The sequence below is a fragment of the Macrobrachium nipponense genome, chromosome 40 (assembly GCF_015104395.2).
Source record: "Macrobrachium nipponense isolate FS-2020 chromosome 40, ASM1510439v2, whole genome shotgun sequence".
In the NCBI taxonomy this organism is placed as follows: Eukaryota; Metazoa; Arthropoda; class Malacostraca; order Decapoda; family Palaemonidae; genus Macrobrachium; species Macrobrachium nipponense.
Window position 1 is genome coordinate 26,995,458 of NC_061101.1, and position 15,525 is coordinate 27,010,982.

The 15,525-nt window shown below is 35.8% G+C and overlaps 1 protein-coding gene across 1 annotated transcript in view; it reads right to left on the minus strand.

Moving 5' to 3' along the window:
• Positions 1 to 6,291: 6,291 nt before the first annotated feature.
• The window catches only part of LOC135212041 (WD repeat domain phosphoinositide-interacting protein 2-like), a gene marked incomplete at its 5' end in the record, with an annotated part of 110,075 nt that continues 100,841 nt past the window's right edge, over positions 6,292 to 15,525 (minus strand). The window contains one exon of the mRNA XM_064245349.1: positions 6,292 to 11,957. Within this exon, the coding sequence (XP_064101419.1) occupies positions 11,863 to 11,957 (95 nt within the window). The remainder of the gene's footprint in view (positions 11,958 to 15,525) is intronic.

Genomic DNA, 15,525 nt, shown 5'->3' on the forward strand with positions numbered 1-15,525 from the left:
AATAGCTGTCAGTCACTGTGATACCATCAAGACCACCGATAACATTGAATAGTATTAAGTTGTGTTGCCTATACTGCTTGCATGCTTTTGTGTCTCTCTAGAACATGTTTCAAGGGCTAGATTTATGGTTTGAAGATACCAAAATAAAGGGAAGTATTGATTCATAAAGGTAGAACTATTAATCAATAAATAATGGTGAATGAAAAGTCTTAGCCTATAGGTAGTAGGCTACTCTAGTTATAGAAAATGTCTTGGATGCCATGCATAATAGCTATAGGCTGGTGGTAATAAATAATGGTGAATGAAACGTCTTATAGGTAGTAGGTTACTCTTAATTTTTAAAAATGTTTTGGTTGCCAAGTATACTACAGGCTGGTGGTCTACGGTATGTGATTGGGACCATGAGCTAATCACTATTGGATAGATGAATTTGTTGCCAGACAATCATATCCTTAAGGGATTCAAGTGCAAAAGAACATTTTGTGTCATTAGTGGGTTACAGGGCCTAAGCATCTCCCTTTCAGGCCCAGGTACCAGCATAAAAATTCGCCCTTCCTGAACCCCTCTAACTCCCACCACAGCGAGTAGTGTGTAATCTTATGACTCCACTGGTGTTTACCCATTTTTCCGTAATGTAGGTATTGCTATTGCCCATAGGCTACCGCCCCCTCTGTCGGTCCTGTTGTAAGTCCCAGGATACGATAGACTGCCGTTGGAAAGACCTATCTGCGGATGGGCACCGTTTATCATCCAGTTCTGACTTGGAGTCTGATCATGGGCGTCGTAGACGCTATAGGAACCGAATGATTCTAGGCCATTGAAAAGGCATGTACGAGAGTCGGCTCCCGAGTCCCAGATGCCAATCAAGCGGCGTAAGGACTCCTATGACCTCGCCCTTCCTTCGTGTAGCAACGGGGTTGACCTTTAAATTGTTTCCTTAGGTACAACTGCCGTCTAATCCGTGGGACTCATCTGTACTGCCGTTTCTCAATGACTTCAAACAGCAGAAGCTCTGTGCTAGGCACTTGTCACCTGAGTATCTGGCTAGGCGCGAAGGGCGTACTCCCGACTCCTGCAAGCCCAGTTCCGGGCCGGGTGCGCTCCCATCTCAAGCAACCGTGGGCCCTCCACTGGCTCCTGTACGGTTGTACCACTAGTTCTTGCTCCCGCTTTGACTGCTCTCGCTCCTGCTCCCACTCCTGTGATGTCTGCCTCCACACCTGTACCTTGCATCTGCAACTCACGGGCCGTGAGTCACGGCCCCTTCTGCATCAGGACATGTAGTCCATCGGCAACAGCAGACCTTAGTTGCGGTATCAGATGACCCCTCTCTTGCACCGCTGAAGAACCACCTAACAAAGATTCTGGGTTACGTCAAGAAAGCTCCTCTGGCGGGTATTTCCTCTAAGACGGCTGACGACCTTTCACCGGTTTCTTCGAAGGACGAGGAAGATGAGGGTGAAGATTTGGCTAAGTCGCATATTTCCGCTTATATTTTGCGTTTCAAGTGCCATAAATAAGAGGATGTAACATGGCAAAACGTTATCCCAAGTGTTTAACAGCCCCCCACCCCCCAACCAACCCCGCTTTCTCATTGGGTCCCCCTTACCATAGGTTTGTTTGTATGGTGTTTTTACGTTGCATGGAACCAATGGTTATTCAGATCGGGGCCCTTACCGTAGGAAGTTGTACCAAGACCACCGAGATAGAAGGTCTGTTCGATGTTTTGTGACATAAGCAAGGGTGGTCCGAGCTGCTAGCACTGACTACGCTGCCAACCCTCGCCAACATCTATCGTTTTTGGTCTGCCAGTTATTAATTTACTTATTTTCTCGTCTACACTAATTAGTGTACATCAAATAATACTTACTCGAAACACAAGTTATAAGATTAATATAAAATGCTGAACCAAAACAATTTGTTTAGTTACAATACAATGTCTATCAAAGAATAAAAAGCAGTGCATAGGTTTACATCACTAAAAAAACATGGTTCTTTCTACTATATGTGAATGAAACAATTCTCTCTTACATAGTCATTATTTTGGTATTTAAATTTTCTAACCTTCTCTTTGGCTACAATAGATATTTTCTTGAACAACAATTATTCAATGAAACGTTAGTAGAAACCCATATTGTTAATTTTTCTGTTTTTCTGTACTACAAACTTCATTACTTATTGTGCAGCTTATCTATTATTTACCTTTTGACATTTAAACGTTTAAATTCATGATTGTCGACCAAATGTAAAATTTTGACATTTGCATCCTGAATAAAAATGGAGTGATTTTTTCCAATAGTTAGTATAGCTTGAACGGTATATTCATTAGATATTTGTAAAACTAAATGAACATTTTGTTTCTCAAAGGTGTAGGGGGATAATGCTTTTAATGATAGTTTATATGAATGTTCATTGAGTAAACATCTATATCATGAAGTTTTTCAAAGGGCTGAATGGTGCATAATGACCAAATTTCGTTTTCCAAATTATTGACATCAAAGGAGAACTGAGGTAACTTCATTGTTTTATTTATAACTTTCTGGCCAAGCCAATTATTCCTGATATATTTTAACAATTTTACTGAAACATACACGAAAAAGGGCATGTGCTACTCTGAAATGGGTGAGGATACACAATAGACAGCTGTGGAATGCTGGGAAAATAGGACAATGCTTTCCCACTTATAGCATTATGATGTTACAATGCAAAACACTGTAAAAATGATTTTTTTCTACGCCTATAATTACTTTCTTCAGTGTGCAGTGCAGAACATCAGCTTTTATGCTATAACTGGGAATTTGTGCAACTTACATGAATTTAGACTTTACCTGTTCCCATAAAGTAAAATGCACCTGTTGCAGCTTAACTGTAGCCAAAGGTTGAACCAATAATATTTTTGCCTTTATAACGAAAATATGGTATTAAATACGTGAGTTTCATCCGCCATCAGTATCACTATTTTGTCATTTGGTAGTAATGATTTACATTTACTCTTGATGTACATAAGAAAATTTGAGTCCTTTTGTTATGATGTTGGGCAGACTTGTTTGAAAAAACACTCTCCTGATGGGGACACTTTAGGAACAACTAGGATAACAAAAACACAATATTACCAGCTCTGGTGAATAATCAAATTTATTGTCATTATCTAGAGCTAAAATTATTGCCATAAATGAAATAACTAGTTTTATAACAGCAATGCAATATATATTGCAGTTAGAAACACATTCAGCAGTATCAGCCCTCTGGAGTTACTGAATATCTGCTTAATGATATTTGTATCATGAACCTCTGTAGGAATCTTGAGATCTCCTAAGTGATATACTTCAGTGACATGTTATGTACAGTTAGGCTTAACTGTAGGTAGGGCATTGTGTCATAAGTATGGTATTTCACTAATCTGTCCTGAAGTTTTACCTGTGGAAGAACAAAGATGGTCTTTTAATATTTTTAGTGTATAGCATATATGAGCAATGAAACCTATACTCTGTTTTTTCCATCTGTCCATCCGCCTGTGGTGTTTTTGTATGGTAACACTGCGTCCCGGGCTTTAGAGTTACATTCAGCTTACATTCAACGATTATAATAATATCCTATTTCGAATATTAACAGGGTAATTCGCATACAGTAAATTATGAAAACACTTTTCAGTTGCAAATGTACACCCAGATATCCTTTTATTTACCTAAAACTTACACGGCGTAACTATCTAAAGCCCGGGACGCAGTGTTACCATACAAAAACACCACAGGGATGGGCAGATGAAAAAGAAAAAAAAAAAAAAGAGTATAGTAATGCATTGAGAAAAGGTTAGGTTAGGTTAGTGAAATTTCTACTGTAGGCTCCTGTTTTGAACCTGTAACCCTAAGAATACTATGCCAGTCTACTTTTTTACACCTTAACCCATCTAGACCCAAAAGGTTTTTCCCATGCCTTTGACTATTGTCATTGGAAACTTGCATATTTCCCCACCACTATACTGTATACTTAACTTGTAATGAACCTATAACTTATATGTCTGTGCTAATGTAACTCTTGAGTACCTTGTCTGAAGGTTCTATCACATAGGTATCATGTTTGCAACCTTCTTACCTGACACAGGGCCCTTGTCATTGTAATAATGCGCTTTACCACATAGTATAGGCTACAGCATTCTGGGGTTTCTATGCACTTGCAGTACTTAAGTTTACCCTTCTTAGGTTTACTTGTTTGATGTGTTAGCCCTTTCTTTGCTTGTTGGTAACTTTTTATATGCTGCTTGCCTTACCTGACTACTGCGTGGGTATAGGCTACACTGGGAGTTCTTTGACTTAGGCTAGCCTATACCTATTCGACTCTGATCTTGTTGCTCACCATTTCTACCTAGAATACAGACTGTATTTATATTGAAGTCGAAAGTCATTCACAGAGAAAAGTCAAATATATAGGTAGTACCTGTTGCAGTGAACTTATTGCCGAGTTTATCTGCTTACCACAGTAAGTTCGTCCAAAAAAAGACACTAGATGTATCCCTGGCTCGCTACCTCATGATGCCATATAAGTTTTATGTTCCAGTTCATAAATAAAACAATGGAACCACGAAAACACCTCGTTTCCAAGTGATGTAAGGGAAGGAAGATCGAGAGTCGGGACTTGGGAGTGATTTGCCACTCGCCTTGGACCACCAGGGTCGACGTCATCACGTCATGATGTCACATCGAACAGGCCTTCTATCTCGGTGGTCTTGGTTGTACGGCATAATTCTCCTAGGTGATTTAGCCCACCCTAAACCCCGCATTCCCATTGGGTCCCCCTTACCATAGGATATAGTTCAAAGGTAAATTCTAAGTTAATTACAGCCAACCCCAAAAACCAACGTTAAATTGTTAATAAGCAACCAAAATACTATAGGAAACTGCAATTTCACAAGAAATACCTGTCGTGTCTCCATTACTTAGATTAACCCAGAGTTTTCTTCTTGGCGGAATTGGACCACCTCGTCAAGAGCTTGTTTAAGGTGTTTGAAGTATTCAATTTCCTCGACTGGACGGCGGGCGTAGCGCGCTCTCGCCAAGAAGATAGGGAACGCCACAGGTTTGGTTGACTCCGTTTCAGCAGACCTCCTGAGCGTGCTTTCGTGAACGGATAAGGCTGTACAAGACAGCGCAGCAGAGTTTGCATCTCTCTCCACCTATGGACTTTTGAAGAAGAGGGACCTTTGGTATTCTTTTTCTTCGAAAAGAGTTACGGCCTCGCAAAAGGTGGCTTTGCTTTCCGGGCCTCTGGACCCCTCCCATCTCGAGATTTCCCACAGACCTTGGTAGTGCAGATACTAAGCACTTAGTAGTCTTAGAATTATTAGTTTTAGTTAATTGTGGTATAGGCAATAATTTTTCCTGGTTACGTCCTCACAGCTGTAATAGGAATTCTCATAGGAGCTCACAAGACGCATGCCTAGGAAAGGGAAATCTGTTGTGTCATCTGAGGACTGAATACATGTGTTTGACCCATGAATCTCTAATGGCGAGGAATCTATAACCATCCTGTAATGAATGACTGGTCTTTTTAACTATACAAGACACTAGCTGACCAAGTGTCCCAGTCTTAGGAAACCCTGATGGATTTCCTCTTAGAATCTTATGTCAATGGGAATTGCCTCTCCTCCAGTGTGCTTGGAGAGTAAGTAACCTTTGACCATGGTGCCATTTCAGGTTTATAGAGGGTGCCAACTCCTTAACAAAATATATAATACACCAGCATAGTTACTTAATATTGGCCATTATAAAAAGTAACTTAGGAGTTGTATGATTTTAATTTGATTTCATCATGTATTTAAATGTTTCACTCGGGTTTATAGGTTGTATGAAGTGTTCTATGATAGTGTGTGCATTTGTGTGTGAAAGTATTCATAACTGTTTTCAATCATTAACTGGTTTTCCACTGTTGATGGCCTTTGGTATTGGGACACCAGATATTTCATATTTAATTTAATTAGTTACATAGCCTTTATTATTTCAATTTTGCTTTATAACTTATAAATTAACAATTCCATCTAATAGATTTTAGGAAGTCAATGACATTTGTTGTGACACCAGATAATTTATTTGAAACAAATCAGTCTGCAGATCAGAACTTAGGAGATTGTGATTAGATGTATTTTTTGTAATCTTTCAATAATCTGGGTCGAAGTCTAGTGTTCATTATTAGTTACAGTATATTCAGAAGCTAGTTATTGAAAGATCATTATAATTTCTGGGTTGCTAATACCAAAGAATTTTGGCAAAAGCATAGAGGAAAAAGAAAACAACAGTAGAAATGCAAGTTGAACTTAAGTAGACGATAGATCATAACATTTTTTTCACATTCACATGTGAAATACAAAATCCAAATCTATAAGCTTGCCTATATACACACTGGGAAAGAGCTAATAAAAGTAACTGAAATGTCATTAACAGTAGATTAATGAAGTTGAAACACTAACATATCTCCAGAACAGTGCAAAAAAATGCCCAAAATGAAAGTAGTCTGCCAATTAGTATGATTGGTATTGTTGCTTTCAAAAAATGAAAACAAATTACATCTGAGTTTTAATATATGACAAAGTACAGTACATAAATAATATTCATGGTAAGACAAGTTACCTGAAAGTGATTTTATCACTAGTAACTATTGGGAGAGTAAGTTGGTTCAACAGAGGATCCATATAATTAATATTTACAAAAAGTACGGAAACTATTATAGTTGTTTAAAACAAATACTATTGGCATTTTATATATGCTATACTGAACATATATTTGAGTGGCATACTTTACAAGACACTGTAAACATCAAGCTACAAATTTTAAAATGCAGGATATGGCTAGTCCTGTATTTAGTAGCATTTTATGTACATATACCGAGAATTTCCCAATCCTTATAAACTTGAAAGAAGGGTATTTTATCCCTTATAGACACTGGGTATTTTTAGCAGGCATAACATTCTGCCTCCCATCATACATAAATTTGATTACAGTTTAAGGTTAAGCATGAACCCTACTAATTAAAGACAGCTTTCACCAAATGCCAATGATAGATAATTAAATTAGTTACTGTGAGGAAAAGTTTAAAAGTCAGTATAAAAAAAATTCTTACATTATCACTTCAGGACATTTTGTTAAGATGGAATGCTGTTTGATTAGCAATTATTTATTCAATCAGGCTTTGCAAGCCAAAAGTAAGGATTTGTATTGCTGCTATAATTTAATGGATGTACAGGTTTGTAATGTTGAAGTCTATGCATGCACACCTCAGTTCAAATGACATAAAATGTTCAACATTGTACTCCCCAGTTTTCACAATACAAAAATATGTAAATACTATACACATAGGTCTTGAACACACTAGAAATGGTGTTCTTTGAAAGTTTGTCAAAGTAAAAAAGTTGCTTAGAATCATTAAAAGTGTGTATGGTAATCTACAAGGGAGCACACGTGGAAGTGATCACAGTACAGGTGTAGTACTTTAAAATGAAGAATGCATTACAGTAAATAGAACTCGTAAAAAATTTGATATGTTCTTAAAAGACTATAAACAAGTTGAGTTTAACTATATTTCCTAACTTTCAAACACGAACCAAGAGAAATATACTATAAGTCTTGTAAATATTTTGTCAAGCTTATAATGATGAATAACTTCTGTTATTCTTGTAAAATTTCTAGGTCAGTATGGCATTTGTTAAAAAGGTAATGATGTTGCAATGTTCTTAAATAATTTAAATCAGGAACTTTGGAAAGGTGTGCATGTCATCATGACCGCCTTACAATAAAAGGCATTTATTAAAAATCCCAATGTTTTATTACTGCACCATGGTACTAGTAGATTACGAGGATTAACACCTCTACAGATAAGTTAATGTTATGATTTAGTTAATACTACTGGAATGTGGTTATAACATACCAGGCATTTAATTTAAAATTTCTATACGTACAAGGCTCCACTACCTATTTTCAGTTTGTATAGCCATGAATGCATAAATTTACAACCACATATGTACATTCACAGCCTTTAGGATGTTTATTAAATCTTTTAATCACCAAAACATATAGGTCACAATCTGTACATTGTTGTTTTTGTGCAGTAGATAGAATTAAAATTCTCAGTCTTAATCTTGGCTTGCAACTTTATACCATACTGTACTGTCTTACAACAATACTAGTACACATATAATCATCAGATTATATAGGTTATATGGTTGTAGCTATCTGAATTTTCATCGATAGCTATCTCTAGCAATATTGATGTAATAAAAGTATACCCCATTTAAAGTAATCATCTTATTGCAATTCATTGGGCCAATTTACATGAAATTTTTGTGGGAAGAATTTAATTTGGCAACTTTTCATGCCAGAAAAGTCTGCCTCAGTACATATAAATAAAACAATGCTTTGGAAGTTAAACTTTATCTCAAATATTTCATCATGATACACTGTACAATATACAGAATAAAAAGCATTTTTGTACACAATAAGCAAACAGATTTAACAATTCCATTACGTAATTATGCCAAGCCATAATCATACTAATATACACAAAATGTAATTGAAATACAAAAGGTTTAGAAGTATAAATGATGCTTTCTTAATATAAATGCACATTTACATGAAAGGTACATTGCTATCCAATCCCACTGTAACAAAGCCATTGAAGCCAAATTCTAAAAATATCTAGCTTTAATAAGACATGCTAAACTCTTCAGAAATAAAATTTCAACAACACTGAGTTCTTAAAATTGCTATTGTAATGCAATTTTATACAGCTGCTCAGTCAAAGTATTCAACCAAACTATGAATATGGAACAGCTATATTAAAATAATTTCTTTTGCTTTATAATACAACTGGGTATGTGAAATGATCTATGCATCTCCCTATTACCATTTAATACAAATTTGGTTTTCAAACATACTAATCACCCATAGTTACTCTACAAACTGCCCTAGACACATCTACTTGGTGGTAGGATGAATCTTGAAAGGTCCACTGCACATGTCTAGCACACACTTTAAAAGTCCAGGAAGCAAGGCATTATTCCTTTACAAGACAAATGAGACCAGCTCTGCTTTCCAGGATTATCAATAGCAATACTTTGACATGCCATTCATTTGATTTTAATCAAAAATTTTTTACTTAACTTGCTTCACCTGGATGTGTTGTGCATGGTTGTAAATGAGTTAACTTGCTTCACCTTGCTGTATTGTGCAATTAATTTAGAACTTTTTACCTACCAGTCCACAGTAGGGGGTAATGACATCTGTGTATCTCAGTATTGCATTGTGGGCATTAAAATGAGGGTGTTGCAGCATCTTCTCTGCCCTTAGCTTCACTCACTTTTTAGCCTTTGTTCTACCTCCACTCCAACTTCTTTTTTCCATCTTGCTGTTTAAACTCTATTACTTCTGAATCTTCGTAGCTTGATGTCCAGTCATTCTAATTCCCTCTTTTTACTGTCTGAAGTGCTCAGTGGCAGAATGTCCCAGTGCTTGGCTTGACAGCCTAATTTTCCAAAAATTGATTTGACCTTGGAGTTGATAGTGCATCTGCCAGAGCTTTATTACTATATGTAGTATTTTCAGTAATTTCCCAAGTCATGGATTTTTTTTTTTATTTATTTTGTTCAAAGCAGCCATGACAACAAATTACTTGGTTACTTTATTTTCCTTAATCTTTGTTGACCATTTTAAAGTATGGTTACCATCAGTTCTCTATTTCTGTCTCAGCATTTCATTATTGGTACAGTACTATTTTTGCTGAGCTTAATATTAGATTATTTTGTACTTTATTTTATTATACTGTGATTAATATTTCCATCCTAAATATACTATTTACCTTACTAATGACTCAACATATTTGTGTGGCTCAGAGGGTAAGTCTAGTAGCTCTTGCATGTCATCTGTGGATGAAGACCCAAATTTGAAATGCCCTTCAACGTAAGGCCCAGAAATATATCCATCAGCAAACTTGCTCAGTGTGTGTGGACTGGTCCCTCAATCAGTGGTCTTCTTTTGTGCTCTAATGTGGATGTATAAATGTTATGCATCCAAAACCTGAAGTGGTAATCTTCCAACTCTTCATTTCATTACACCACATACATGGTTGTCTCAGTTATAATATGATGGCTGCTTAATCCCTTTGACAGGTAAGCACTTGTTAATTGAATGAACCAATACTTAGGACTTTAGAAGTAGCTGAATTTCCCAATCTTTGGAACCTTACTAGAACTCCTGCACATTTTTCAATAAACTTCAGAAATTGGCCTTCTGTAAAAGACTGATTTTATATACTTTTTTATTTTTATTACCTTAAAAGTGTTTTTTTATATGAAGAGTTTACATTACATAGCCTTATAAGTATCACTGGCCTTTGAAGTTTTCATGCCAGATTAAATAACTTTTTCTTTCTTTCTTTCCCTAGGTTTTAAGTTGGAGCTCTCGGCCATCCTTAGATCTGGCACTTAGGAGCTGTCAGCACATCTTTGCAATATCCTACCTGTGTGTTATGAATAAATGTTTGTTCTTAGAATTAATTGTTGCTGTGTCATATTAAACCATCTGATAGGATTTGAGTCCATCATTTTCCTCCTTTACATACTCACCCTTCATGGCCATGGCACACATGGAGGCATGTGTTCATTTAAATTCTACCTTTGCGCCTGAACACATGGAGGGAGTACCATGTTGGGATTGTTTTCCATGGCAAATCGATTACTTTACAGAAATGCCATAATACTGAATGATTCAATTACTGCCCTACTGCCTGTCCTTAGAAAAGGGATTGGACTTCTTAAATGTTGGTCTACTTATCTCCTCCAAGACTCCTCATCATCGCTTCTTCCTAAATTATGATTCTGGCTACTTTCTTATGAATAGGTTTGTCAGAACAAAATTTACAGATCCATAATCACGAACCTTCAGTACTTCCCAACTCTTTGAGAAAAGTTACCTTGGAGGAATGATGTCTTGCCTTCCTGGCCATTGGAGAGTTAGCTTGGCATGTGCATTCAAATCTTTCTTCTTTCAAGATATATTAAGTTAGTGTGACTGAGAGCCATTTCCATAGAGTAAGACTATTGATGATAAATGGGTTCATACCAGAAACATGTTTTACTGTAAAAACAACAATTTTTTTTTTTTATAAATATATCAACTTTTGAATCTTGGCTTTCACAGTAATATCTAATAATGACAATCACTGTTGGTATAGTTAGGCCATCTAAAGTATCTTCTTATTTTAACCAGTCAGTAAAATGGGAACTTTCAACTTTATCAATGAATAATTTACAAAGTATGACAGCATGTAATACTACAAGCTGATTGTCAAATGAGTATGCCACTACAGCCCTTTAAGTTTTCAATGTTTATTTTTAAATAACAGACATTTTTTATACCTGTGACTTGTGTATGTCCTAGTAAAAAAAAATGAAAAAAACCTTAATTTACATCCTTTCACAAAGCACGAGGTGTGCAAATTTTCAGTACCTATACTTGAGCAATCCTTCCCAGTATGTCACCTTGCATTGCTATTTCTGTAATCTGAATGAATGCAAACATTCTGATGTTATGGAAAAAATGTAAAGAAAAAAATATAAAATCATGAGTGCCAGTCTTATTCTACTGTGAATATAATTACTAATATTACATATATTTCCTCTGTTAGGAAGGCTTTATCACAATATTACAAATGTACAAAGGAATAGCCAACAGTCAAAATACATACCTTAAAAATCCTAAATGCTATTCAGAAAATACAAAAGAAACTTCCGTGCTTCAGGTTAACCAAATTCTGACCAATAAAGGGCCAAAATAATAATATAAAAGATATTTTTTTTATTTACTAAACAAAAAAATTTGCTCACACTGGTGGGAACTCTTTCTCATCATCGAACTTAAGGACACTCTTTGGAGGAGATTCACAAGCAGCTGCCATTTCATTCATCTTGTCTGAATCTGCCAAAATACAGGCAATACTGTATTAAAAAAATAAGTAGATAGTATTGTAACTTTTTAAAGTTAGTTTATGCGGTTTTCACTGACATGTACCAAGTATGGGTGATGATAAAATGAAAACATTTCCTATAGATTTTTATCAGTAACAAAACAAGCCAATTTGACTATTATCATATACTTTTGAGATAGAGCTTTTCAAAATATGTACTATACTAAAATTAAGAATAACATTAGTACTGTATTTGAAATACTATCTGTAAACAGGCAACATCCTTTGTTTAGAAGACAATCCATAACTAAAACCAATTGTAGCTGATGCACAAATATCATTGTACCATTCATTATTCATATATTACCATCATTATAGTAAAAAAAAATCAATAAACCCATTTGCATCATGTGTTGGTATCTTGCAACCTTTTCATTGAGAGATTTTTTTTTTAGATATTTCAATTCCTTCAAAATAACTGAAAAAAAATTAACATAGCATGTATTACTTTTCTAAGTATTATACTAGGTCCTCTTCATTTTCAACAGTAGATTCCATGCCAGAATCCCTGGCAAAAATAAAGGAATCTTTTGGACAACCTATAATATTACAACCTTACTTGGCAAAGTGATGTCATGATCATTACCACCACTTTCATATTAGTGTTTCTGAACCAACTTCCTGTAATGTAACTGTCAGTTTTGCTACAATCATGTAGGTCACTAGAAATGATCATCAATAATTTCAATCATTGCTTTCCACGTAAGACTACTGTATATTTTCTCTTTGGAGTGCTAATCTATCATATGCATAAAAAAGGGATTTTGACGGAGGAAAAATCTATTTCTGAGCAATGACCCGTGTCGCCCAGTGAAATGCATCCTTGATGTTTAAATATTCACGTTTTCACCGTCAAGAAATATAGTACACACTACCTGAAAGACAACATTGCCAGATGATACTTATGGCTTATTACAAACAAAAAATCATACAAAGAAAATGGTAGCAAGTTCTAATGCATGTACGTACTGTACAACTTGAAATTGACTCGGGCAATATAATGGTATTTTTCCCCTAGTCACTTTAACAACTTTTAGACATATTGATAGGGAATTATCTGGCATCACAATTGCCAGGGTCAATGATGCAGAAAGAATTTTATTTTTTTACCATAAGTTTTGTAGCTTAGTTAGTGTTTATACAGTGGTGGTGGTGACTTCATATTTGGCTGCTCCCTAATTATTTTCTTTAGAGGGCTTCATAATGAATACCTACTTTGGTTGCTTGGGAAATTAAATTGTAAAGGGTTGTATCTATAAAAATTTGCCTGTGCTGAAAGAATTGGACTTTTAATATTTTTTTATTTTGTTTTTGTTATTAAGTCATTAGTCCTCTTAATTATAGAATGCCATGTTGTCACTTGACTTCAACATGGAAATTTTTGTTCCACATTGTATCTATGTGAAGGGGTCATATGCTACTAAATTACTCGACTATTCCTATGTTTTTAAAGCTGAAGCAACTGCCACAGTCTATGGTTTGGAACTAGAGGCAAGAAAAATTTGTGAATCCCTTTAATCCATAAAGTTTAGGAGTGGCTCATTCACTTCCCTGATAACATAAATCTATTCTGTTTTGTTGGATTACTGCTCATTAGGAATACTATACATACAAATGTATTAGTTAACAGGAAGGCTAATAATACAATAAGCTGGAAATTTCTGATCAAAACTTATATATTCTCTATAAATGGCAATAGTGATGGTTATCATCCAGACTATCCACCAATAAGATAAAAGAATTCAAGAAGAGATTGGCTTATGAAAATTTGAAATTAATCTGACCTGCTTTAAGACTGAACATACATGATTGACCTAAAACATTTCTTTGACAGGAACCAGTATTCTAGTACCAGGTCACACAGCCCTTTGTCTGTTAAGCACGTCCTGGTGCACTGCTCCATTTATAACCATCTGAACTGAACTGAACTGAACTCAATATAGAATTTAGGCCAAAGGCCAAGCACTGGGACCTATGAGGTTATTCAGCACTGAAAAGGAAATTGACAGTAATAGGTTTGAAAGGTGTAACAGAAGGAAAACTTTGCAGTTGCACTATGAATAGATTGTAAGGAGAGAGTGGAAAGTAAGATGGAAGAAAGAGAATATGAAAGGAGGTACAATAAAAGGAACAAAGGGGATTGTAGCTAGGGGCCGAAGGCACACTGCAAAGAACCTTAAGTAATGACTACAGTGCACCACAAGAGGTGTACTGATGGCACTACCCCCCTTGTGGTATAAACATCTGGTTGGTAAGGATATTTCAGAAATTTTAAAGTTTAAATGACTGCAAATAACATTATTAGCTACATGTGAAAAGCCCCGTAGGGGGTAGTACTGTCAGTGGACCTCATGTGGTGCACTGTAAGCAATACTAAAGGTTCTTTGCAGCATGCCTTCGGCCCCTAGCTGCAACCATTTTTGTTCCTTTTACTGTACCTCCGCCTATATTCTCTTTCTTCATCTTACTTTCCACCCTCTCATAACACTTGATTCATAGTGCAACTGCGAGATTTTCCTCCTGTTACACCTTTCAAACCTTTTACTGTCAATTTCCATTTCAGCGCAGAATGACCTCATAGGTCCCAGTGCTTGGCCTTTGGCCTAAGTTCTATATTCAACTACAAATGAAAAACCAAGATTTTTAACAAAATATAGTTTTACATTTGAACTATATTTAATTATGTACGATTGTATATATTATGTGATATTAAAAACTTTTGAAAGCCCTTGGTTTCTTAACCCTCACAGTGCGAGATAAAATTTGCTAATGCATACACCAATGACTGGGCTAAAATTTAAGGATGGCACAGAAAAATAAAAAAAATTAATGGAAAGGGGAAGATATGTATATACTCAAGGAATAGAAAAAAATATCTAAAAAAAACTTTTGTACCTTCAACAGGAAATTGAAAGTGAATATTTCCCACCCCTTGCGGACCTCTTTTCTCTGAGTATTCTTCCTAATATTTATTTTATTAAATTATAATTACAGCCCAGACAATATAATACATAACAGATAAGAACTAAAACCAGGAACAAATTCTGAGTACAGGCAGTCGCCGGTTATTGGCGGGGTTCCATTCCCGGAGGTGTGCTGATAAGCAAAAAACACCATTAACCGAAACTTGGTGATTTATGGCACCATAATGGCGTTTATGGTGCTGATAATGGTTATCAGCATCATAAGAACCCTTATGGTGCCGATAACCAGAAATTGGCCTGTTATGGTTCCATAAATCGCTGATTTTATGCCGCTAGACAAGCCCCATAAAACCGGATTGCCAATAACCGACTCCACAGATAACCGGGGACTCCCTATATATTTATTGTCAAATATTTATGATGCACCTTTGGATGGGAAAGTTGTGACAACATTCAAGCAAGACTGCATCTCTCTCAGCTCACTGTGTTTCTTATACAGTGATCTGAAGAGTTGCCTATAGTGATATATGGAACTAGAAGCATTTTTCCTACAAAATTCATTCAAACTGTATGGCACTAAATCTTGAATACACAT